Below are 26,708 nucleotides of genomic sequence, written 5' to 3'. Positions count from 1 at the left end.
TAGTTCCTTTTCAATTTTATTACCCAAACAAAGAAAATCTGGATTTTTTTATTTTTTATTAACAATACAACAGTCTACCTATCCAGGATGAACAAAAAGAGAGAGGATAGGGGGTAGGAAAGGAGGGAAGGAGAGAGGAAGGGAAAGCGACAGTGTGGGGTTTGTGAGTGTGTCTGTGTGTGTCGGTCTGTACAAACCCCCATTAAAAAAAAAAGGAATTGGAAAACTGAATATTGATATCTGCCCTCCAAAAATGAACATAAATCTTTCAACAAATAAACTGCGTCCAAGAAGATAAAAGAGCAAGGGAATAGATGGATTGTGACAGAGCGATGGGGAAGGAGGAAAGGAAAGTTTTCACAAAGTCTTATAAAACGCTTGGCAGAAGATACTGTATATCATCGTCACTGCTTACTAGATCTATTAGTTCAGAAACAGTTTACCAGAAAACCAATGGTTTGCAATAAAAAAAACTTTTCAACACACACATATGTACCTGGCCCCTGAAAACAGGAGAGTTAGAGTTGCCAAAGGAAAGGAAGGAGGAATGAAGGAAGGAATAGAACAAAATAAAAAAGATGGATGGAGTTTGTCGGTTGCCAGGTACGATATGCCCATTTTAATCAAGACACTCAATGCCTAATACAAACGCATGGGGGTGCTACCTCTATATACACATTGTATAGTGTGTGTGTTTTTAATGTGTGTGTGTGTATGTATTTTTGTTTGAAAGCAAGATGAAGAGGAGTGACAGAGCGAAGATGAATGGGAGGAGAGGGTGATCGAATTGACAATGTTTTGGCAGTGTGTGTGTGTGTGTGTACGTGTCTGGTGATGTTATCGTTCAGTGGCGCCGTTTCTTCTTGCTGCTGGGGGGTGGGGCTGACGAGCGGCCCTTTCTCTTCCTATTGGCCGACGAGGTCTCCTCCGCGTCCTCATAGTGAGACTCTTTGTCCGCTGAGGGAGAGGAAGAGGGAGACGTGTCAATACCAAACAATTTGCAACCGATTTCACAGCCTCTTTTCATTATGTGAAGTGTGTCAACAACAAACATATAATTTCTTTTTTTTTTAAAAAGGTCAAAAGTGTCAGGGGTCGTTGAATGAAGAATTTCCAATTCACATCAAATAGCAAAGTATTCTTTTCCGGTATTTCTCAGGCTTTTCTATACCAGGGACAAGCAAGCAATAGTACCTCTTGCTTCAGGAATGGTAAGCTATGATTCTCTCCTTGGGGGACCGCTTACATTAAAATGGGCATGTAAGTAAAGTAGACTCACCTTTCCTGGCCTCCTCTTCCAACTCATCCCAGTCTTTACCACTCTCCTCTTCACTGCCCAGCGATGCACTGTAGTCTGAAATATACACACACACACAGTACTAAGTCTCTGTATGTGTTTGTATGCGTGTCAGACCACGAGTCCACGCAAGTGATGTGTGTGCATGTGTGTCAGTAAAATGTGTGCGTATCTCAACATGATGCGTTACCATTACCAGAGTCCTCGCTCTCTGAGTCATAGTCTTCATCACTGTCTTCCTCCTCTGCCTCGCTCTCGTCTGCCGAAGGGTTGAATGTCTCATCTTCCCCCGACTCAGAGTCATCCTCCGCTCCCTCCCCCTGAAAGAGACAGATGTCAAACATCTTCATTTTAACACAACACATGTTCGGTCTTGCAATAATAGCTCAAATCACACACACGCTCCAGTCACACCAGTGTTAATTTCGTCAACAATAACAAAAACACTGGTCAACAACCTATTTTTCTTGATGAAAACTAATGACGATAACAAGATGAGATGCCCTGGATAAAAAAAACAAATCACTTTTCATTTTAGTTGACAAAAATGTAACGAGAATTCAATGTGAGACTAATGGACATTCAATTTGACATGAAGCTTCTTTTCATCGGTTTTGTCCAATCATAAGCATGCATCCCTTTGCAGAATATATAATGCAATCCTCTCATTGGCCGATAACGTCTTTCTGTTGAGCGGGCTGATTGAGAGTTGACCTGGCTCTGCCACACCCACAGCTCCCGGTCACATCAAATCACTCTCGGACTCTTTTGAAGTGGTGCGCAATTGTAAGGAACTAAGCTCAATTAGAAAACAATGTCTTTAAAAATTGTTTTAGGCCATTTTTTTGCTCTGATCACATCAAAAGCTCTATTTTGCCATGAGCGCTGTTGTTATGTGTGTTGCGGTTGCTTTTTTCAGATTGGAAAAACTGCTGAATAAAGTACAGTATTACTTCTGGCATTGCTGGAAAGCTCATTCTCCCCTTTCAAGGAAATCACTGTTATTTACCCCCCTCTGACAGTTATGATGGGGAGAAAAATCAAGGCTAAATTGTTTAACCTGTAGGCTTTATATGCTATATGGTTAGATATGGCTGGCATTTGTTACAATTTTTCCAGCTAAGGTATACGAGGCAATGGTAGGCCTAGTTGGACAAAGCTATTTGAAAGTACACATGATGCAAGTACGAGCTCAATATTCATTATTTAATGGAAAAGATGCAGACTAAAATGTGACCAAAACTAGACCACAATTGTCCAGAGTTTGTGTCACCTGATCACTAAAACTAACGATGGAAGAAATTACTCAAATGTGACTATTAAGACCAAAATATATATTATATATTTTTCTCAAATCAAATTTTATGTCACATGCGCCGAATACAACAAGTGTAGATCTTACCGTGAAATGCTTACTTACAAGCCCTTAACAAAAAGCGCAGTTCAAGAAGAGCTAAGAAAATATTTACCAAATCAAATAAAGGAAAAATTAAAAAGTAACAAAAACGAGGCTATATACAGGGGGTACCGGTACAGAGTCAGTATGCGGAGGTACACGTTAGTTGAGGTAATTTGTAAATGTAGGTAGGGGAGAGGTGACTATTTTGAGACTAAGACCAAATCGAAAATAGCTGGCAAAATTATAATTGGCTCACTCGCTCGCTCACAAACACAATCACACACCCCTCACCTCACTCTCAGGGTCTAAAAAGGACCAGCCCCCCTGTTCAAAGAAGCCCTCTGGATCGTCCACTATAGTCTTCATGATCTTAGTCCAGTTCAGAGACTGGACCCCCTCTGTGTACTTGATATCACAGGAACTGGAGGGAAGACAGCACGGGGGGGGGCAGAGAGAAAGGTTTTTAAAGTAGTTATTCTTTAGGCGAAACACTTGGTTAAACTCTGCTAAAACACATATCAATTGAAAATTGAATTCCTTTCCCGAAACTCCAAAAAATCCATTCACCGTTAAAAGGGACAAGACTAAACCATTAAAATATGGCCATAAAGAGATTTATTGATATGTGATATTTAGCAGACACTTTAATACAGAGCGTCTTACCGATGTGCTTGCATTTTCTCATTGGTAACCCAAGTGTGAATCAAATCCACGGCTCTAGCATTGTGAGTGGTACACTACCAACAGCCACACGGAACCAATTGACTTACTTGAGCCACTCCTTGATGGGGTCCAGTGAGTTGACGGGCACTGCGTTGATCATGGTGACCTTCTTGCTGTAGTCCTTGTAGACGATGACCACGTCAAAGTTCTTCAGGTGGAACTGAACACGCTCAAAATGAACCAGCTCGACCTCATCCAGAGTCACCACGAACGGAGGCTGGAGATGGAAAGGAAGAAAACAGGAGGAAAAGAGAAGAACATATGTACTGCTGAATGTCCCTTTCAGCCTCAACTTTAACCTACTGAGGATTTGATTTGATCTGTAGTAAAATATCTGCCTAAAGGCCTAGCTTTGTTTAAAACACATGGTGGAGAATGCAAGCAGTACTGCTGACGATATCAGTGAAGGTGAATTATTAATATGTGCTGTAGTATAAGCGGTATTCATATGTGCTGTAGTAGTATTCATATGTGCTGCAGTAGTAGTATTATTCATATGTGCTGCAGTAGTAGTATTCATGTGCTGCAGTAGTAGTAATATTCATGTGCTGCTGCAGTAGTAGTATTCATATGTGCTGTAGTATTCATATGTGCTGCAGTAGTAGTATTCATATGTGCTGCAGTAGTAGTATTCATATGTGCTGCAGTAGTAGTATTCATATGTGCTGCAGTAGTAGTATTCATATGTGCTGTAGTATTCATATGTGCTGCAGTAGTAGTATTCATATGTGCTGCAGTAGTAGTATTCATATGTGCTGCAGTAGTAGTAGTATTCATATGTGCTGCAGTAGTAGTATTCATATGTGCTGTAGTATTCATATGTGCTGCAGTAGTAGTATTCATATGTGCTGCAGTAGTAGTATTCATATGTGCTGCAGTAGTAGTAGTATTCATATGTGCTGTAGTAGTAGTAGTATTCATATGTGCTGCAGTAGTAGTAGTAGTATTCATATGTGCTGCTGTAGTAGTAGTATTATTCATATGTGCTGCTGTAGTAGTAGTAGTATTCATGTGTGCTGTAGTAGTAGTAGTAGTAGTATTCACGTGCTGCAGTAGTAGTAGTATTATTCATATGTGCTGCTGTAGTAGTAGTAGTATTCATGTGTGCTGTAGTAGTAGTAGTAGTAGTAGTATTCACGTGCTGCAGTAGTAGTAGTATTATTCATATGTGCTGCTGTAGTAGTAGTATTATTCATATGTGCTGCTGTAGTAGTAGTATTATTCATATGTGCTGCTGTAGTAGTAGTATTATTCATATGTGCTGTAGTAGTAGTAGTAGTAGTATTCACGTGCTGCAGTAGTAGTATTCATGTGCTGCAGTAGTAGTAGTATTCATATGTGCTGTAGTAGTAGTAGTAGTATTCATATGTGCTGTAGTAGTAGTATTCATATGTGCTGTAGTAGTAGTATTCATGTGCTGTAGTAGTAGTAGTAGTATTCATATGTGCTGCTGCAGTAGTAGTATTATTCATATGTGCTGCTGTAGTAGTAGTATTATTCATATGTGCTGCTGCAGTAGTAGTATTATTCATATGTGCTGTAGTAGTAGTAGTATTCATATGTGCTGCTGCAGTAGTAGTATTATTCATATGTGCTGCTGCAGTAGTAGTATTATTCATATGTGCTGTAGTAGTATTCATATGTGCTGTAGTAGTATTCATATGTGCTGCTGCAGTAGTAGTATTATTCATATGTGCTGCTGCAGTAGTAGTATTATTCATATGTGCTGTAGTAGTAGTAGTATTCATATGTGCTGCTGCAGTAGTAGTATTATTCATATGTGCTGCTGCAGTAGTAGTATTATTCATATGTGCTGTAGTAGTAGTAGTATTCATGTGCTGCTGCAGTAGTAGTATTCATATGTGCTGTAGTATTCATATGTGCTGCAGTAGTAGTATTCATATGTGCTGCAGTAGTAGTAGTATTCATATGTGCAGTAGTAGTAGTATTCATATGTGCTGCAGTAGTATTCATATGTGCTGCTGCAGTAGTAGTAGTATTCATATGTGCTGCAGTAGTAGTAGTATTCATATGTGCTGCTGCAGTATTAGTATTATTCATATGTGCTGTAGTGGTAGTAGTATTCATGTGCTGTAGTAGTAGTAGTAGTAGTAGTATTCACGTGCTGTAGTAGTAGTAGTATTCATATGTGCTGTAGTAGTAGTATTCATGTGTGCTGTAGTAGTAGTATTCATGTGCTGTAGTAGTATTCATATGTGCTGTAGTATTAGTAGTAGTATTCATGTGCTGTAGTAGTAGTAGTATTCATGTGCTGTTGTAGTAGTAGTAGTAGTATTCATATGTGCTGTAGTATTAGTAGTGTTCATATGTGCTGTAGTAGTAGTAGTAGTATTCATATGTGCTGTAGTAGTAGTAGTAGTATTCATATGTGCTGTAGTAGTAGTAGTAGTATTCATATGTGCTGTAGTATTAGTAGTAGTATTCATGTGCTGTAGTAGTATTCATATGTGCGGTAGTAGTAGTAGTAGTAGTAGTAGTATTCATATGTGCTGTAGTAGTACTATTCATGTGCTGCAGTAGTAGTATTCATATGTGCTGTAGTAGTAGTATTCATGTGCTGCAGTAGTAGTAGTAGTAGTATGTGTGCTGTAGTATTAGTAGTATTCATATGTGCTGTAGTATTAGTAGTAGTAGTCATATGTGCTGTAGTAGTAGTATTAATGTGCTGCAGTAGTAGTAGTAGTATTCATGTGCTGTAGTAGTAGTAGTAGTCATATATGCTGTAGTAGTAGTATTCATGTGCTGTAGTATTAGTAGTAGTAGTATTCATATGTGCTGTAGTATTAGTAGTATTCATATGTGCTGTAGTATTAGTAGTATTCATATGTGCTGTAGTATTAGTAGTATTCATATGTGCTGTAGTATTAGTATTCATGTGCTGTAGTAGTAGTAGTATTCATGTGCTGTAGTAGTAGTAGTATTCATGTGCTGTAGTAGTAGTAGTATTCATGTGCTGTAGTAGTAGTAGTAGTAGGCACTCACCCACTCAGTGGTGTTACACAGGGAGCTGGATGTGGGCTGCAGCAGGCAGGTACTCCTGTAGGGGGCACCCTGGAACCTGAACACACACAACCATTCAGTTAATGTCCTCAACAAGTCTGATATTCTTCAAACTTTAACACTGTTCTATACAGTTTATTACTTGAACACCCAACTCCGTGCTTCCCACCCCTAAAGCTAGAACCCTCAATTGAAACAATTACAAAGCGGGCATCCTCCTCTGTTTTAGTAAAAAGCTGAGGGGATGGGCCTGGAGAAATGTAAAACACCAACGCTAAGCTAATAACCAAAATTTGAAATAACCAATTGACCGACATCGGTTCAAGTATTTGAATTCCATTTAGTTTGGTTGTTTTTTGAGCTCAACGCGCCATTTCTCTACAGGACATATTCATTTTATTACTACAGCACATGTGAATACTACTACTAATCATAGTTAAGTGCAGAAAACTTGGTCATTAACGACAATGACCAGCTGCCTGTTTTCATTGGTTCTTGCCCAGGCAAGCCTTGGGGGCCAGCAGGCAGACATGTAGAGTAACCACTCTCAAATTCATAAACAGAGGTAAAGATGCAAGGACTGACCATCCAAGATATCAAAATGATAGTTTTAAACATGTTGAGGCTATACAGTTTGTTTACAAACACTGGAGTAAAAACAAGCTTATATTTTAGGTTCTGATGGGGCATATACAAGTTATATGGATGTAGCACACACGCCCCTTCTCATAGTGCCCTACCCTGCCAATATCCCTCAACTCTCCCTCCCATCGCCCCTCCATAATGATAATAATAAATGCCATTTAGCTGACATTTTTATCCAAAGCGACTTAGCCACGTGTGCATACATTTTAAAGTACATTCTACTCCATCCCTCTCTTACCCACACACTTAGACGACTGCCAGCTGGAGTGTGATTTAAAAAAGGTATAAATCCAAGGTTGGCGATTTACTGCCTCCTGCAGTTTATGGAATGTTTGCTCACAAGTATAATTAATTGGCTGACCCCAATAGAAAGTCGCACCCAGTTCACTACTTTAAAATGGTGGAAGTCCTCAATGGCAATTCGTCCATGCAAAAAGGAGTTATTTCCAAGCAGCGATGTCATCCCTCTACGCTCTTACCCGAGGTCCCGGAAGGGCACTTCGAACTCCAGCTCCTCCTTGGTGAGGGTCTCCACCTTCTCGATGAAGTTCTTGAAGGCAGACTTGAGCTTGTGTCTCATCTCCCTCTCCATCTGCTCGGCGTACAGGTCGTCGCGGTCGTGCATGTGCTGGTGCTTGCCCAGGTCTGTGGTGATCTCACCCACCTCTGTGTAGAACTGTACATCCGTGTGACGCTTCTTACCAAACATGATGGCGTTCTGAGGGTGGATAAGTCAAAATGGACGCACAAACACACGCCAAAATTAAGACCCCTCTAAGTGCCACCGGCAAAAGCATAGATCCAAAATACCCACAGCTTGATTACAAAACGCATACGAGATCAGACATGAACTAAGCCTAAGTTTATCAGAACACACAAAACACCGGTAGGTACCTTGAGGTGGAAGTGCAACACGATGATCATCTCTCCGTCACAGGGCTGGAAGAGGGAGTGTTTGATGTTGTTGTAGAGGATGTCCACTTTGTCCCCACGGACGGACGTGAAGCGGAAACCTGGACAGACAGACACACGTTATTTACCAGGTGCGTTGATTGATAATACATTAATGTAGTCTTTAACAGCAACTATCTGATCTGGGGGGGATTATTTTTTATTTTTTTAAATCCCTTACTACTCTCCTCCACTCCCTTGATCCTAGAGTTCCAATTATACATAAACTCGTGCTCAAAGTCTCTTGGAGGGACTCGCAATTACATTGTAATGTGAACTCTGCTCCTTTCCTCACCATTGGTATGGGCCTCCAGCGACCCCTGCATCCTCTTCTGGGCGATGTTGGGCCTGATGTAGAGGTCTTTGAGTTTGGGGTTGGAGCGGTTCAGGTTGATGACCAGCGAGTCCTGCTTGACGATGCCCTCCTTCTCCTTCTCCTCAGCCTCCCGGGTCTTGTAGCGCTTCTGCACCTCCTTGATGATGCGGAAAGCATTCTGGAGGTTGGTGGACGGGACCGTTGGGTCACCTGGCGCCTTGAGGTTCGACGCCCGGTACGTACTGCGGGGGGGGGGATGGTTAGACATAGCAGCAGTTGAACACAAAGACGAACACATCAAATACACGTATGTACACACAGGGTCTACCCTACAACCTACAATATATGTGACAGCAGTGAAACCTACAGTAAGTGGGCGCGCACAAAATATGTTTAATTTCCTCTTACATTTCTTTGACGAAGGTGGCGTCAGGGTTGGGGAAAATGTTGCCCTCGTTGCGTCCCAGTGAGCTGCCGGGAACGTAGAAGTTTATCCTCAGGTAGGTCCAGTCTCCTTCCACCGACGAACTGATGTTCTAAAAACACACACACACACACGAACAGACAGACACACAAACGTGGAGAGATGGACACAGAAATGCCAAATTTTACCTCAGATAGGTGTCGTCTCAAATTCGGTCGAATTGTGCGATTGTGTGTGAAAAGAGGTCACAGGAATCCAAATATGCATTTTGTGAGTGAATGAGTGAGTGCACGATATTAGAGTGTGTGTCAGTTACCTTGATGGTAGCGATATGGAAAGGGGTGGCGATCCCGAAGACGGGCATGACGACAGTCTCGTATTTCTTATCGATGAAGATCTTCATATCTCGAATGTCTTTCTCTCGAGGCATCTGAGAGCCGTTCTTGTAGGAGACATTGGACTTTCTGGACCTAGAGGACAAAGACACAGGGAAATACTTCATTTAAAATCATTCAATTCATTTGGTACCACCACACATTTTTGGAAAGTGCATTTACATAAAAACGGAGAAAGTGAAATCATTAATAATTTAATAGAAATCATTCATTAAAAACATGCTTTTAGACAGTCTGAAGCGCACACAGACTTTGTTCAGAAAACTCTAAACAAATGTTCTACCATAGGCCATTTAGACAAAACACCATATAAATCCCCATAACATTAATTCCCATCCCCATTTTTCAACCACCTCTCCTCATCGCTCCATTCCACTCCTTTATTAACTAACCAGCATCCTCCCATCTCCCTCCTTCCAAACATCATTCCATCACCTCCACTCCTCTTTTCCCCCTCGTTCACTCACTTCTGGACCTGTTGCTCTCCTTTCTGTTCCGTCAGACGTCGCTTGGCCTCCTCGTTCACCTGATTGGCCAGCTCCTTCTGGTGAGCCCGCCTCTTCTCCTCCGCCGTCATCTCGTTCTGACCAATCAAATAACAATGTTCCCTCACAGTCTGACCAATCAAACAGCCTTCACCTCATACACACAAACTGAGATGGTTTAAGTACAGTGAATTTCTCTCAAGAACACAGACAAACACAAACACACCCTAGTCCGGTCCTGAAGTAAAGCTTGTCCACGCGCTCCCTTCCCCAGTAGCTCCTCTGCATCGTCTGCATCTTCCTCCTCATCCTCTTCCTCATCGTTCTGAAGAGAACAAACAGTGTTTTATAGATACTCTGTTTGATAAAGGATTATTATTTTTTTAAGTGTAACATAGCATGTCAACGCAACAGTTTAAGAGGGCATAGAGCCTTAAAAGAAACATTTTAATATATGAAATAGATGTGCATCTTTCAGGGTGGTCATCTTTCGTACCTTTAGGAAAATTCCAACGTTCTTTAACTTCTTCTTGACCGGTGTGAGAACTGTGGCTGGATCATCCTACAAGATACGCAGACATTTTAAATGCACACACACAGAATGTTTGGACTGTTTTTTTGTTTACTACTGTCAATGTGCTTATATCAAAAATGATGTTAACAGAACTATACGTTTGACTCTGTAAAGACTTTGCAAAAATTAAACAAAAGTGTGTGTACCGGTTTTATTATACTTCTGAGTACCAGAGGTCCTCACAAGAACAGTAAACCAACCACGGAACATTATAACAAGTGAGGATATGTTGCCGGTCCTCACAAAAAATAGCTATTTTAAGATTAGAGGTTAGGGTTAGAATTGGGGTTAGGAGTTAAGGATGATCAGATTTTGAATGGGAATCAATTGTTGGTCCACAAATAGTCCTTACAAACATGTGTGTGACCCCTACTTTGTCGAGTTGTACAGAGTCCTATGAACAGGGCATATTTCTGCTCCTTTTCCCTCTCATTCCTCCATCCCACCCACCCTTATCCCTCGATGATCTTCAGTCTCCTATGAACAGGGCATATTTCATCTGCGTCCCCCCCCCCCCCATCTCTCCTACCTCGTTGATCTGTACAGAGTCTCCTATGAACAGGGCATATTTCTGCTCCTTTTCCCTCTCATTCCTCCATCCCACCCACCCTTATCCCTCGATGATCTTCAGTCTCCTATGAACTGGGCGTTTTTCTTCTGCCCCCCCCCCCCCCCCCCCCCCCTCTCTCTCTTCTACCTCGTTGATCTGTACAGAGTCTCCTATGAACAGGGCATATTTCATCTGCGCCCCCCCCCCCCCCATCTCTCGCCTACCTCGTTGATCTGTACAGAGTCTCCTATGAACAGGGCATATTTCTTCTGCTCCTCCTTCTTCCCCTCCTTATTCACCAGGTCAGCGAACCCCAGGCTGATGCTCAGTACCATACCTAAAAACACACACAGTAACTCACAGTTATGAAAGCGTCCGCTCTACACACACACACCACTTAAAATTGCCTCTGTCTGAGACACACAACCGTGCCGACAAAGTAACCTACTCAGTAAGACAGTACAGTGACTTGATTTCTCACCTTTCTTCAGTTTGTACTGGTTCTTGCTGTTCAGGACCAGGGAGCCCTCTCTGAACTCTATCCCCATGGCAAACCTACAACAGGGGGAGAGAGAGGGGCCGCACAATAAACACACGGGCACATGGGGAGCCTATCAGAAGTTAAGAACGAGAGAGAGAGAGAACGAACGGGTGCGTGTCGCGGCGCGTCCTACCCGAGGTTCTTGGTGAGTTTGGCCGCCAGGTCTGGTTTCTCCTTCTTAACGTAGTTCAGCACGGCGCTGTACGCGTCGCAAATTTTCACACCTACAAAAGAACAAAAAGGTTAAGAAAGAAAGAAAAAAGGGGTCCGGTTACAGCAACCACGTGTACCCTATCCCACAAACACCCTCCCTCTCATCCACAGCCCTCTCGCCCCTCGGGCAGCTCCAAGCTGATGTCCTGCATCCCTCCCCCCCATCACACACACACACACTCCCTCTCATCCACAGCCCTCTCACCCCTCGAGGTGTTCGGGCAGCTCCAAGCTGATGTCCTGCATCCCCCCCCCAATCACACACTCTCTCTCCCGCCATCCTTCACCCACCATGTTTCAGCTCTTTGAGCAGCTCCTCCTCCACCTGTAGCAGGAAGCTGTAGTTGTCCTGCATCTCCTGTGGGGGGTCCACCATTAGGGTCCGGACCAGGTTGGCGCAGTAGGACTTGTAGCGGATGCCCATGGCACACGTGATGGCCCCAAAGTGCATGTGGTTCTTGTCACTGTCATAGGGAGTTAGAACAGATGTATACAATAATTATAAAATGGGGGTATAATGGGTTGATAGAAGTTATACTGTTTTAGAAAAAGGAGTCTGCTGTGACAGGTTATGTACAATTTGATACAGTTCCTTGTGTGTCTTTCTGGTCAAAGAAAAAGGGGATAAAACTAAAGATTGACGACTTCGCAGCCACAAGTCAGTTAAGCAGCAAACTGCCGATTGACCCATTACCTGACGACGCTGAACTTGAGGCTGTAGTTGCCCCCGCTCTGTATAATAGGGGGGTAACACATCTCCACTGTCGAGGGGTCCGCTCCCCCGAGGTACTTCTTCTCCTCGATGGCCTTCTCCACAGACTCCGCCAGCTTACTGTGGCGCACCTTCTGTTTAGGGCAGACAGATAGGGACACACTTAAGAAAGGAAAGGGATGGAATCAAAACTATTTGGACGTAAACTGTTAAGCTTACATCTATGTTTGCTGTATGATGTTCTCTCAGGCCAGTCTAGCCCGGTTCCAATACTTTGAAAATGCATCCTTTCTTCCTAATTTGAAAGATAGCACTGATCTGACATGACTCGAGTGGTGAATGCTGGTGTTGGGCCAGTGATTACTCCAGGGGAGAAAGGAAGGTAGGGAGAAAGGAAAGAAGAAAGGGAAGGATTTTAAAAGTACTCAAACAGGACCTAGAGCTTCTCTCGTGTCCTTCCCCTTACCTCATCCGCGTCCACGATCTCCATGACCCTCTCCTTGAAGAACTTAGAGTAGACCTCGCTGGTGACGGCTGCAGCTTTCTTCATCAAAGCCAGCTCCCCATCCTCCTTCACAGCCATGGTGTAGGCCACTACCGCACTGATGTCCACCTGGGGGAAAAAAGAGGGGGAGGAAGGGGTTAAACTATATGAGGATCCACAAACCAATGAGTGCGTTACACACAGACGAGCACATCACAGACATATCCATGGGTCGGATTTTCGGCCTGCTAACACACACACCCCCCCATCATCCCTTCTTCCCTCTATCCTCCCTCCCACCCTCCTTTCTCTCACCTTCTCCAGGCCCTCAGCAGTGATCATGTCATTCCAGCTCTTCATGTACTCTCCGGGGAACTTGTCCTTGCTGAACACACCTACAGTCTTGCCCTCCTTACTGGCCCTGATCGCCTCCATCATCTTCTCAAAGTTAGCCTTGTTGCTTTCGTTCTGAGGGGCGGGCAGGCGGGCGAGAGAGAGAGAGTTATACCAACAAGCTTGAACACACTCATGTGAGCGAGTGAGCACTCACACACAGGCTTTCCTCCCACACAAAAACACAAGCGCTCACAAACATGAGCTGATAAGGTCTCGCTCTCGCACAACTTGGCAATTACAAATGGCTATGAGACTTACAACAACCACACGGACTTGATGTGTCACACATTACAAAGGACAGGCATGTCGGGGAAAGATGCATCAACACTGACAGCCAATCAGTGATAGACCATGCCGCGTCTACCAAGCTGTGCTTACCTTTTCCCTGATGAGCAGTGTGATTGGTGGAACCCCATTGGCATTCTCGTTGCCCTTGGTGACAGCCACCTGTTTAAGAAACTCCACCTTCTTCTTGCTGGCCAGGAAGATGATCTTAGACTCACAGAACACCATGATGGTGTCGGTCAGCTCATAGCCAAACAGCCATGTCTTCAGAAAAGAGGAAGGGAAGAGAGGAGGAGAAGAGCATACATGTAATTATCTGAAACGGTCGCTTATGCTGGAGTAGGGCTGGGCGATGTGGCCTAAAAATCATATATAGATTTTTTTTCCAAACTTATGGTTTAATGTTCTCTCGAAATAACCTTTGTCGTACAATTAAAGGGTCAAACACACTGCATTTCAAACCGTCAGGAATAACCTAATGAATTTCAGGGCTTGCGAAAATTCTACCTAGGCTAAATATAAGCCTTCCACAACCATAAGACCCACTTTTTGTAAACATTTGACCAGAACCATGCATAATGGCCATTCACTAATAATGACTTAACTTCTTGTAAGCAGGCATTTTAGACAATGAACACATCTCCCAAACAGGTAGCCTAGTGGTCAAGACTGTTGGGCCAGTAACCGAAAGGTTGCCGGTTCGAATCCCCAATTGTTGTGTAGCACGCGCCAGATGACCTAGTTACAGCATGAAATTCACAAATAAAAGGTTTGCCAGCTAGATACCCTAGAACTATTAAGTTAAATGTCTAAAATGTGCGAAATGCTCCGCATTTGTGCATTTGGATTGATAGCCAACATGAATGATCTAACTAAGTGCTTAGCTTCTTCCAAAACCAAGCTTGGTTTGGTATCAGCAGAGAATCCCCTACTGGATCAAGAGCCTTGCTGTCTAATATGTGTTTTGTGTGTGCAGCAAACTGTGCTTTTTTATTTACTTGTATAACTTTGAGCTGGGATGTCTGTCCTGCAAATACTTTAGGTCAGAGACAGGTGAAATGAAACAACCTCTCCCTCAATGTGAGCAAGACAAAGGAGCTAATCGTGGACTACAGGAAAAGGTGGGCCGAACAGGCCCCCATTAACATCGACGGGGTTGTAGTTGAGTGGGTCGAGAGTTTCAAGTTCCTTGGTAACGTACTATCATGGTCCAGACATACCAATACAGTTGTGAAGAGGGCACGACAAAACCTATTTCCCCTCAGGAGACTGAAAATATTTGACATGGGTCGCCAGATCCTCAAAAGGTTCTACAGCTGCACCATTGAGAGCATCCTGACAGGTTGCATCCTCGCCTGGTATGGCAACTGCTCGGCGTCTGACCGTAAAGCACGACAGAGTGTAGTGCGAACGGCCCAATACATCACTTGGCCCAAGCTTCCTGTCATCCAGGACCTATATAATAGGCGGTGTCAGAGGAAAGCACATAAAATTGTCAGAGACTCCAGTCACCCTGTTTTCTCTGCTACCGCACAGCAAGCGGTACCGGAGCGCCAAGTCTAGGACCAAAAGGCTCCTCAACAGCTTCTACCCCGAAGCCATAAGACTGCAGAACAATTCATAAAACCGCCACCGGACAATTTACAGACAACCCCCCCCATTCCTTTTGTACACTGCTGCTACTCGCTGTTCATTATCTATGCATAATCACAACACCCCCACCTACATGTACAGATTACCTCAACTAACCTGTACCCCCGCACACTGACTCGGTACCGGTGCCCCCTGTACAAAAGCCTCGTTATTGTGTTACTTTTTACTTTAGTCTACCTAGTAAATATGTTCTTCTTCTTGAACTGCACTGTTGGTTCAGGGTTTGTAAGTAAGCATTTTACGGTAATGTCTACACTTGTTGTATTCGGCGCATGTTCACATCGTTAGCATTTAGTTAGCATTCTCCATGGGATTTTACATGTAAGCATTGCTACCCTTTGGATTATAAAGGCTCAGCAGGGGTTGGGGGAAAAAAACAAAAACCCATTGTGTTCAGTGCCGTTATTACAGTACATCCCTGTATGGCACAAAGTTGGTATGAAGGTATGAGAATCTGTATTCCACCCAAGCCACGTTCAGATACTGAAATCAAATGGCCTGCTTTATTTTTTAGAATGAGTTGACAATTCATTCTATAAGTTGTTTTTAATACTTATTGCACATTTATAAGACACAGACTTGACAGCTAGTATGACAGTCTTTGGCTAAAATGCTGCTAGCCGTACGTGGTACCGCGATGCCACAAACTTGAGCATAACTTTTCCAGAATCAATGTTCAGTGATACTCCCATTTTAGTGGTGTCGGCTCTGAGCGCAATTTGATGAGTTGAGACAAAGGGTATCATTATAAAGGTGAACTTCTCCATTACAGTCAAATTACGTCTCAATGTGTTTCGGTGTCCATATGACCTATTCTGTTGGACTAAATCTCAAATGCAAATAGTGAGTTGAAACAGCTTGTCAGAGACAAAATGATCTCTCCATCTCTGTTGTTGTAAGTGGCAGGCAGAGGGGCTTGGTGTGTATAAACAGAGAGGAAGAGCCGAAGCGAGAGGTTTCCCGCTTGCAAAAATCGGTCAAAAATAAGCCCTATGCATTAACAGGTTTATTTTGGATCTAAGCTTGTTGCCTGCCTTGCCCGCCGTCGGGACAACGACTACAATTCTTAGGGCAGAGACATGAGCATCTCATCGTTATATACAGATATCTGGTGGGAATGGGAATGTGCAAAGAGCACACAAGGAGCAAAGGTGACGAGACCAAAAAGACGACAAGAGGTCAAACGCTCATTAAAACAAAAATATTGCAGAAAAAGATCAAGTAGAATTAATCAAGTTATACAAGTCATAACACACATGTAATGAGCGCACGCACACACAATTTGAAGTCAGACTATGCAACAAGTTGTCAAGGAGACATATTTTCCTGACCGGACCCAAATGACTCCAGGCCCCAGCTACAGCCTACAATTGGGGTCCAGAGTTTCCCCTGATCAGCTCACACAGTTAGGAATAACTCCAGGATAGGGGTAAGGTTCATGAGTTTTACCTGCAGGGCAGTGGATTTGGCGTATACAATCTCCTCGTCCACACCAACAGAGACCACCATGGCATCCACTTTGCCAAACTCATCTTCTCCTTTCTGATAGAGAAAAATAACAAAATAGATAATTGATTAATAGTTCTAAGTTAAAACAATCCTATATTAAGTTAACCAATGAGCAAAAAGGTACAGCTAGCAACAGTTGTGAGTTTTGGATGACAGTTTGCTGGTTGTTCTTTTTGCGTGCAGGTGTGAAGTACGGAAAAATTGCTAGCAAGCTACAACCTAGCTAGCTAACCAGTTAAGAACAAACTGAAGTTTATAGCCATCTATTGCTATAGATACAGTAGTATCTCAATGTAGCTTGAGAGCAAGTTGCTAGTTAGCTAGCTTGGTTGGCATTCAAATGCAGGGGATGAGCTTAATCATTGCGTGCCCCAAAAATAAAAGTGCACTGTGCACGTAACAAATCAATGCCGTGGCGCGAAAAGAAAAAAAAAGCTAGCTAATGCGCTAGCTTGAACATGTCCAGCTTTCTGATGTTCGATAGTTGCAGGTCCGGCACCAGAACGAATCAGTTGGGTGGGGCATTGACATTTTTTTTAAATGGGTTTTATAGTAAAGACATCATTTAACTGTAAAAAATGTATTATGTTTTAATGTGGCATGAACACAACTAGTCATGATGTTTTCATCTGATTGTCAAACAAATCACTTTAAAAAGCAGGTTACCTTTGAACGTTTGTCAAAAATAATTCCAGCATCTGAAGAGTGGCTGAAACGATCTCACCGGAGAAAGCATCCAAGGGAGCGAAACACGCCCCTCTGTTTTACTATAAATAGCCCATGTATCTGATGCTGTCTGGTCAAAAAGAGCATGACATGCCACACTCTTTTTGTCCACACAGTATCAGGCTACACATTGAGACAGAGGGTCGCTGTTTTGCTCGCTCAGATTAGGAAAGTCAAATGAATGGGCTGCTGCACAGTCACTATGGGAGTTCTTTCTAGAGCCCCTGGTTAAAATTGTGCATAAGAGCATCTCTAAAATGGTTAAACTAGTGAGAAATGTGATTATTGAAAACAAATGTGAGTTTGCTTTATTTACTATCATCCAAAATCAGGATAATTATTTTGCCGTGGGCCTCCCTAGTGGCGCAGTGGTCTAAGGCACTGCATCGCAGAGCTAGCTGCAGACCCTGGTTCAATCGTAGGCTGTGTTGCAGCAGGCCGCGACCGGGAGAACCATGAGGTGGCGCACAATTAGCCCAGCGTCGTCCGGGTTAGGGGAGGGTTTGATCATCCGGGTTGTCCTTGTGCCATCGCGCTCTAGCGACTCATATGGCGGGCAGGGCACAATGCATGCTGACACAGTCGTCAGGTGTTTCTTCCGACACATTGGTGCGGCTGGCTTCCGGGTTAAACAAGCATTGTCTCAAGAAGCAGTGCAGCTTGACGGGGTCTTGTTTCGGAGGACGCACGGCTCTTGACCTTCGCCTCTCCTGAGTCCGTACGGGAGTTGCATCGATAGGACAAGACTAACTACCAAATGGCTATCACGAAATTAGGGAGAAAAAAGGGGGTACATTTATTATTATTAAATAAATAGAACATAATTGTTTTTTTGCCATATGTAATTCATGTATATTATGCTACTTTCCATGTCGACAGTATGTGTTACTACATTACACAAGATTACGTTTTGGGGGGGGTATTACACATTATTATTATTTTTACCTCAGATTGGTGATGTTAGTATAAAAGTTAAGTCAACACGATTATACAAGATCAATTGCTTAAAGCAAATAAATATTGTTGGTTTTGTACTGTTGATTTTGTCATACTCGCTGGAGGCGGTGGGGGAAATCACAGGACACAACTATAGTTTTATTTCTCAAATGGCACTGATCATTCAGGCGGGCTCATGGTATTGGCTCAAGCGGAATAGGTGGAATGGTATAAATTACATCAAAACACATGGCTCTGATGCATTATTATGAGCCATTCCCCTCTCAGCAGCCTCCACTGCTGGCCACACACCAGTCAAACTATCACTTAAATAGAAGCCAACTGTCGTTGTTGATATCGTGATTTGTTGAAGTTAAGGGAACAAACCACCTTTTCTGTTTTCTGTGATGCCAGCCTCCTGAAATCAACATCCGCCATTACAAAAGATAGAAGGCTTATATCTACAACACCTTGTTCTATTTCAGCATGATATCGAGAGTTCCTCTGTCCAGTGTCTGTTCTTTTGCCCATTTTAATATTTTATTTTTATTTGGCCAGTCTGAGATATGGCTTTTTCTTTGCAACTCTGCCTAGAAGGTCAGCATCATGGAGTCGCCTCTTCACTGTTGACGTTGATACTGGTGTTTTGCGGGTACTATTTAATGAAGCTGCCAGTTGAGGACTTGTGAGGCATCTGTTTCTCAAACTAGACACTAATGTACCTGTCCTCTTGCTCAGTGGTGCACCGGGGCCTCCCACTCTTTCTATTCTGGTTAGAGCCAGTTTGCGCTGTTCTGTGAAGGGTGTAGTATACAGCGTTGTACGAGATCTTCAGTTTCTTGGCAATTTCTCACATGGAATAGCCTTAATTTCTCAGAACAAGAATAGACTGACGAGTTTCTGAAGAAAGTTCTTTGTTTCTGGCCATTTTGAGCCTGTAATCGAACCCACAAATGCTGATGCTCCAGATACTCAACTAGTCTATTTGAAGGCAAGGTTTATTGCTTCTTTAATAGGAACAGTTTTCAGCTGTGCCAACATAATTGCAAAAGGTTTTTCTAATGATCAATTAGCCTTTTAAAAGAATAAACTTGGATTAGATAACAACGTGCCATTGGAACACAGGAGTGATTGTTGCTGATAATGGGCATCTGTACGCCTATGTAGATATTCCATTAAAAATCCGCCATTTCCAGCTTGTTGATGTTTGATGTTATTTTGATGGACAAAAAAAAAAGTGTTTTTCTTTCAAAAACAAGGACATTTTTAAGTGACCCCAAACTTTTGAACGTAGTTTATATTTAAGTTGTTAATATATCAAACTGTTTCTGCATATTTGGTATTAGGAATATAAATGGGGCTTTCAACATTAATTTCCAATGGGGTATTGTACTTAAAAATCAGGTTTAACAGCTGCTGAATTAGATGTTTTATATTTTTATATACCAGACATCTCCAAAAAGGGTTTGCCCTGCCTTCTCAGATGCTTTATCTGGGATTGATGTGTCTTTCTTTCCGGGAGTGTCTCAGTCAAAGAAAGTATTTATATTGGAATATTATATTTGGATGGGCAAGGAGCTACGGTAGGGCGGGCCATGCACCCTAAGGCCCGCCCTGGATAGTTGCTGGCTGGCTAGCTAGCTAGCATGTTTACTGATGCTAGTTAGCCATGTGAACAAGAAGCAACTAGTTAGTGAAGATTACCATGGGATTTTTTGACAATGGTTCTTTGGCATTGTATTTTGGTGCCAATTTTAGATGTGCAACCCAGAATATGAATTCATAATTTGCTAGCTAGCTAACGCTGGCTAGACTGGCAACGAGCTAAAGTGGTTGTGCCACACACAGTGCCAGATACTAGTAAATGACTGTCTGGCTAGCTAGCTACGCGAATGAATAGATAACTTGGTGAATAATATACAATGCAGAATAAGTGGCAATGTTGTAGATATCATTGTTAGGATGTTTAAGATCTCCTGAATGTATTAAATCCACAGTAGTGTTTAATGCATGGAAGTCTACCTATATAATCAAAGTGAGGCCTTCCGCTCATTGTTGGGTGCTTTTTGCGCTTCTGTGCAACACCACCATGGCACTCACTCATGCCGAAAACAAAGTCAACCACGCACTTCAAAAACGCGGCTATCCGCCAGTATCAGCATCTAAGCTAGAGCATGATTTTACGAGTTTTACCCACACCTATATAAAAAAAAATCTTTCAAAACGTGCCGTTTACCTTCCAATTGCCATATAAGCGCTTGATTCGGCGGTAGTACGCTTCCTTGTCCAAGTTTACCGCCATAGCAAGTCTTCTGCACCTTCAAACTTCAGCTCCTGGCTTCTCAGAGTAGCACAGGCCGGATGAGTGTTTGCTGTTTCACGCACTTTCCACGCCTTGAAACCTCTCTATCAAAAGACACTCTTCCTTCCTCCTCGATGTATGGACGATGGTTACGTTCAATTCTTCCCAAGATGTGCCTCTATGGCTATGTTGCTCAATTAAAAAAATCGCCAACAAATGTTTACATTAAATACACGTTTTGTTAAAAATCGATATTTGAAGTAAAAATGTCAAATTCATAATTTTTCTTGAGATGAATAATTGCATAACATCTAGCTGTTTGTTATCCACACTGGTGCCACGCATAAACGACTCGATTATAATTAATACCCCCCACCTTCTCCGTTTTCTCCTCCTTCTCTCTCCCTCCCTCTTCTTGCAGTCTGTCGAGCACTTTACGTGTCAGATAGGTCAATTCCAATACTCAGCCTATATCTGGCAAGCACATTATTTGGATAAAAGAATGCGACATGTTTATTATATAATGGTGCACTAGTTTATATGACACACAAGCAATCTTGTTTTGCTCCTGTTTTCCTCTGGACCGCCTGGATTTCTATCTTTAATCGATGTATAAAAAATAATATCAGTGTATTAAATCGTTTGATGGGGTATTCGATTTGGGGCATTTCATGTATATTGTTAGATTGTTACAGTATAATTTTATTGTTTTACATTACTCGACAGCGCCTCCAGAACTACATCGGAATACCCACCTCCAGTCGGATTGTGCCAGCGACCATGCGCCCCCCCCACTACTGTATATTTTCCCGCCACCTCCACCCCCACTACTGTATATTTTCCCGCCACCTCCACCCCCACTACGGTATATTTTCCCGCCACCTCCAGAATTCGAAATTGCTGAACACGTCACGCTGGAAACAAACGTTTCATTGCACAAACGTTTAAAACATCTTCTTCTTACCGCTGGAATGAGATGTGCATGGAAGGCTCTTGCAAATAGTTAATCATGGTGATAAAATCACAATCTTTAATAGATTAGTTAATTGGATTTTTTTGCTTTAAAAAAACGAAATAAAAATACCTTTTAGGGATATAAACCAAAATTCAAACCAAAAATAGTATGTTCTGATACATAAAATATTAAAATTTTCCATAAAACATTTTAATCACCATTAGGAGAACAATCTTTTCATTCATTTGTTTTTGCTTTTTTATTATTTATGAACATGTTTGTGCAATTTTTGTTCTGCACCCATAATATACCGACGATGAAAACTGGTTAGTGATTAGAAATCAGAACCCATCATTTCTCTTTCACTAATCCAATGTCAAGCAAATCTATTGATGCACGTGGTGAAACCATATGAAAAATAATTACTATTGTACAGAATTAAGATTTAATTAAATAATTATCTTTATGGGTAAGACACTGATATTGCTTATTTACACGTCACTGCCGTTTTCATAAAGCATCTCAGAGTAGAAGTGCTGATCTAGGAACAGTTGTCTTTTCGATCAAAATTAATAAGATTACATATGGCAGCAGGGGACATGATCCTAGATCAGCACCCCTATTTAGAGAGCTTTATGAATATGGGCCCAGATTGAGATTAAACAGGGAAAAAATAATTAGGTTACAAAATCAAAAGTAATTTTTCCTTTCCCCTACTGAAATAAAAGTACAAACTGGTTAAGTGTTATTGTGTGCATTGTTTAAATTATTTTTTGTATTTTCTTTCAAATACATTTTTCCAAATCTTATTTCACCACATAATGGTTTTTCAAAAACAAACTGTAAACCTGAATGTTCCAAATATGCATACTTTAAAGGAGAGAAGCCTTCCCATTCAACGGGAATCATTTTCAGTAAAGAACAACCGTACAGATAGAAATATATTATATGAAATATATGTAGTACAGACATACTTTTGTCAGGTACTAGAGAAAGGAATCATGTCAGTTCTATACATAGCATTTCTATCTGCAACATTCAGAATGTTGCACACTCCTGAACACAGCCCAGAAGTTTATTTTATGTCAAACCCGGTCCCCTGCTCCGGAAACCAACTGTCTTAACCATTAGACCGATAGGAAATTCCCACTAGGGCTGAGGGTGACACTGATTTTAAGTTGCAGGCAGAGCTACCAAATCACAATGCATGATTTACAGTGCATTAGAAAAGTATTCAGTATTGACTTTTTCCAAATGTTGTTACGTTACAGCCTTCTTCTAAAATGTATTCAATTGTGTGTGTCTGTGTGTGTGTGTGTCCATCACATTTATTACAAATAAAAAACGGAAATATCAAATTTGCATAAATATTCAGACCCTTTACTCAGTACTTTGTTGAAGCACCTTTGTCAGCGATTACAGCCTTGATTATTCTTGGGTATGATGCTACAAGCTTGGCACACCTTTGGGGAGATTCTCCCATTCTTCTCTGCAGAGCCTCTTAAGCTCTGTTAGGTTGGATGGGGAGCGTTGCTACACAGCTAATTTCAGGTCTGTCCAGAGATCGGGTTCAAGTCCGATCTCTGGCTGGGCCACTCAAGGACATTCAGAGACTTGTCCTGAAGCCACTCCTGCGTTGTCTTGGCTGTGTGCTTAGGGTCGTTGTCCTGTTCAACAGTGAATCTTCGCCCCCCCCAGTCTGAGGCCCTGAGCGAGCAGGTTTTATTGCTGATCTCTCTGTACTTTGCTCCGTTCATCTTTCCCTCGATCCTGACTAGTCTCCCAGTCCCTGCCGCTGAAAAACATCCCCACAGTATGATGCTGCCAACACCATGCTTTACCGTAGGGATGGTGCCAGGTTTCCTCCAGACGTGATGCTTGGCATTCAGGCCAAAGAGTTCAATCTTGGTTTCATAAGACCAGAGAATCTTGTTTATCATGGTCTGAAAGTCCTTAGGTGCCTTTTGGCAAACTCCAAGCAGGCTGTCATGTGCCTTTTACTGAGGAGTGGCTTCAGTCTGGCCACTCTACCATAAAGGCCAGATTGATGGAGTGCAGCAGAGATGGTTGTCCTTCTGGAAGGTTCTCCCATCTCCACAGAGGAATTCTGGATCTCTGTCACTAACCATCGGTTCTAGGTCACCTCCCTGACCACGGCCCTTCTCCCCCGATTACTCAGTTTGGCCGGGCGGCCAGCTCTAGGAAATGTCTTAGTGGTTCCAAACTTCTTCCATTTAAGAATGATGGAGGTCACTGTGTTCTTGGGGACCTTCATTGCTGCAGACATTTTTTGGTACCATTCCCCAGATCTGTACCTCGACACAATCCTATCTCAGAGCTCTACAAATAATTCCTTCAACCTCATGGCTAGGGCTGTGGTGGTCATGACATTTTGTCAGCCAGTGATTGTCAAGCAAATAAATAACTGTCAGTCTCACGGTAATTGACCGTTAATTAACATAAGCATATTTAGCATCTCCTGGTTTCCACACAAGCCATTTTGAATAAATCCATGTAATATAGCATACACCTTCACTATAAATCCATGATTTATTTTAGACAGGTCTAAAGCAGCATGATAAGAAGAAAATGTAGTCTATTTCAGAAGAAAAGAATAGCATACTCTGAGTTGTTCTTGTGTTAGGTCCTGATGTGGCTGTGTCAAATGGCTGTGGGCTACACTAGTTAATTTAGCAGACAAGATTTGCTTATAATTCCATGGCATTATTTTATAGTATTGAACAAAGCAGAATAAAATATAAATATTCTCTCGATTTGAGGGAGTGAGCACATGCTATGTTGAGTGGTTAACAAAGAAATAGGTACTCCTATATGCTTAATTTAGAGGTATCAATGTAACTTTAGTTGTTCTACAAACATTGTAACAAGCTTATGTAACAAGCATGATGAGACTAATAATGATTTGAAAAAAGTTGCTTGAATGGCATGAGCTCTGCTTTATCTTCTTTGCGCAGGCTGTACACACTCCAATAGTCTCATTCACAATTTAAACAAGCACTTGACAATGCCTCGAATTCATGGTGGCATCCCCTTTGTGGCCGTAATGCACCCTAAAAAACTCCATGCCATTTGCGGCCCGGAGTGCTGCGTTGTGCCCTTCTCCCTGAGTGTGCTGCGCAATCTGTCACGTGACCAGGTCTTTCTCACAGGCTACAAGTGAAGACAGACATATCGGGGACGCAGCTGCGCGAGTCCTTATCCAATTCCAAGGTGCATATTGAAGATATTGGATGAACTGTCCACATTTACTTTTTGTCAGCCAACAAGATGAGTAGGCCTATTGAACAGCAAAAGCACTAGTCCATGTCAAGCTACTATCCCCCGTAGTACAAAGGTCGACCTATTCTATTCTGTGCGATAAATAAATATTCCAAACAGTCTGGGACAGTTGTGGGATGCTATAGATCCCAAATTAATACAGCCACTAGCATAAATGACTGACACAACAGATCAGAACGTTTAGCTTAAAATGTTGATAAACTATTAGGCTATTTCTTCACATTATAAGCTGTCGTGGAAATTTCCTCTATTTACCAAATCATGAGAGCAAACCACACACAAGTCAGAGTTAGTTATCACAAAGTCCATCTTTAATTATATGAGCTCTATCACAACCCTGTGACTCTCAGATCAATTCAGTGTCTATCAATGAATTCTCTGAGAGTCCCTCACACATTGTTACTGAGATCCTTTATAGCAAAGACACACATATCCAGACAGCATAGGCATAATTTATCGTTCAGCTTTGTCTCCTAAACTATGTTATTTTCTCAAACTGAGAACCATAAACCAATCCTCCATATCAACAGGCATATATCAAATCCATCCTATCTTGACAAGATCACAGAGACGCACTGACTGGCACACAGACATTGTGGAGCCAAGAGATACACGCTTGACCTCTCCCCTCTCTCCGGCCCAAGCAACTTAGTCTTGACATAGAACAGATACTGCAACCCCGCCACAGTATTATACAAAAACAACATTCTTGATGAGAAGTAACTTAAACATATGATGAATATAAAACATCTTACCTATGTTACCAACCAATTCTGATTATTCCACAACAAAGCACAACAATGTGGACATAGTAGTAGGCTGTAAGCGCAAATGTTCAATTAGAGGAAAACACCAATATCAAAAGTGACCGCAAATGCAATTATGCATGTAATGCTTTTATTATAAAAGGTGCATTTTTATGGTGAAAATGATCTTCCCCAAACTTGAAACTCAGGGGCTGCAAACGAGTCGCAAAAAAAAGGCATTGTTTCTTATGCTGGTCAGCATTCACAAGTGATAACATATAATTCACAAGTGACAGGCTAATATTATCACCCATCAGACGATTCTTGATTTAATCTTGCCTTTACATATACTAAATAATATATGTGTGAAATTTGTTTTGATTTAGAATGTACCTTTATCATGCACCTGTATGGAAACAGGGCAGTGGAAAACATACATGTCATCTATGCACTTAAACAGCGAATGGAGGACGCTTTTCCCTGTGGTTTATTTTCATGCCAGCCAGGTAGGCGATACTCCTGTTGTAAATATAAGTAATGTGCTTAACATGAGGAAAGTTGAGAAATAAATAAATATAGTAGGCCTAGCCTTTAGAAAGCTGATGGGATCCTCCTCTTTTTGTAAGTGACCATCACTCGGTTTTCTCCCACAATTGAATAGCCTATAGAAATGTTGCGCAACATGAGCCGATGGGCTCTCATGAAGTGTTTGATTCGATTTTAGACTACATTTACATTGATGTCAGAGTGATTAGAGGGACAGTAGATTGCTGAGTAACAGGCAGTTAGCACGTTTGGTAGGCTATTAATGACCATCAGCAGCATCAGAGAGTGGAGAAGCCTAGTTACCGTGACTAAACGGTCATGTGGAATTTGACTGCCTTCAGGACTCGTGACTGCCGGTGTGGCAGTAATATGGTCACCACAACAGCCCTACTCATGGTTTGGTTTTTGATCTGATATGCACTGTCAACTGTGGGACCTTATATAGAGAGGCGTGTGCCTTTTCAAATCATGTCTAATCAGTAGAAAGATCTTAAGGATGATCAGTGGAAACAATTTTGAGTCTCATAGCAAAGGGTCTGAATACTTATGTAAATAACGTATTTCTGTTGTTTATTTTTTATACATTTGCAAAAATGTTTAAAAAAAAAATGTTTTTGCTTTGTC

At 42.0% G+C, this 26,708-nt stretch overlaps 1 protein-coding gene across 2 annotated transcripts; it reads right to left on the bottom strand.

Moving 5' to 3' along the window:
• LOC110500398 (FACT complex subunit SPT16) lies at positions 1-20,950 on the bottom strand. Of its 2 annotated transcripts, none has more exons than XM_036957812.1 (24): positions 20,472-20,950; positions 16,514-16,606; positions 13,505-13,675; positions 13,046-13,198; positions 12,713-12,859; positions 12,229-12,380; positions 11,826-11,998; positions 11,455-11,545; positions 11,262-11,335; positions 11,005-11,117; positions 10,153-10,218; positions 9,883-9,981; positions 9,639-9,754; positions 9,093-9,246; positions 8,761-8,888; positions 8,332-8,594; positions 7,980-8,098; positions 7,565-7,803; positions 6,423-6,498; positions 3,467-3,636; positions 2,988-3,117; positions 1,494-1,617; positions 1,280-1,354; positions 1-957 (listed from the first exon to the last, which is right to left on the bottom strand). In XM_036957812.1, the coding sequence occupies exons 1-24, from the start codon at positions 20,535-20,537 to the stop codon at positions 845-847; spliced, it is 3,105 nt and encodes a 1,034-aa protein (XP_036813707.1). In that variant the 5' UTR covers positions 20,538-20,950; the 3' UTR covers positions 1-844. The 2 variants fall into 2 exon arrangements, with proteins under 2 accessions (XP_036813707.1, XP_036813706.1); XM_036957811.1 differs by having other exon boundaries at positions 1,488-1,617; positions 20,472-20,948.
• Between the last annotated feature and the right edge of the window lie 5,758 nt (positions 20,951-26,708).

This window comes from Oncorhynchus mykiss, chromosome 21 (assembly GCF_013265735.2).
Source record: "Oncorhynchus mykiss isolate Arlee chromosome 21, USDA_OmykA_1.1, whole genome shotgun sequence".
Classification (NCBI taxonomy): domain Eukaryota; kingdom Metazoa; phylum Chordata; class Actinopteri; order Salmoniformes; family Salmonidae; genus Oncorhynchus; species Oncorhynchus mykiss.
Note: the sequence above shows the minus strand (reverse complement) of the source record. Positions and strands in the feature narration are given on the sequence as shown.

What these genes read in the sequence shown, in the direction of transcription:
- LOC110500398 (XM_036957811.1), bottom strand. Translation starts at nt 20,537, where the DNA reads ATGGCGGTAAACTTGGACAAGGAAGCGTACTACCGCCGAATCAAGCGC. An exon ending in GCTCAAAGAGCTGAAACATG is followed by an intron (nt 11,546 to 11,825) that starts GTGGGTGAAGGA and finishes GTTCTTTTGTAG; the next exon opens with GTGTGAAAATTTGCGACGCG. An exon ending in GGAAGAGGAGGCCAGGAAAG is followed by an intron (nt 958 to 1,279) that starts GTGAGTCTACTT and finishes CCTCTCCCTCAG; the next exon opens with CGGACAAAGAGTCTCACTAT.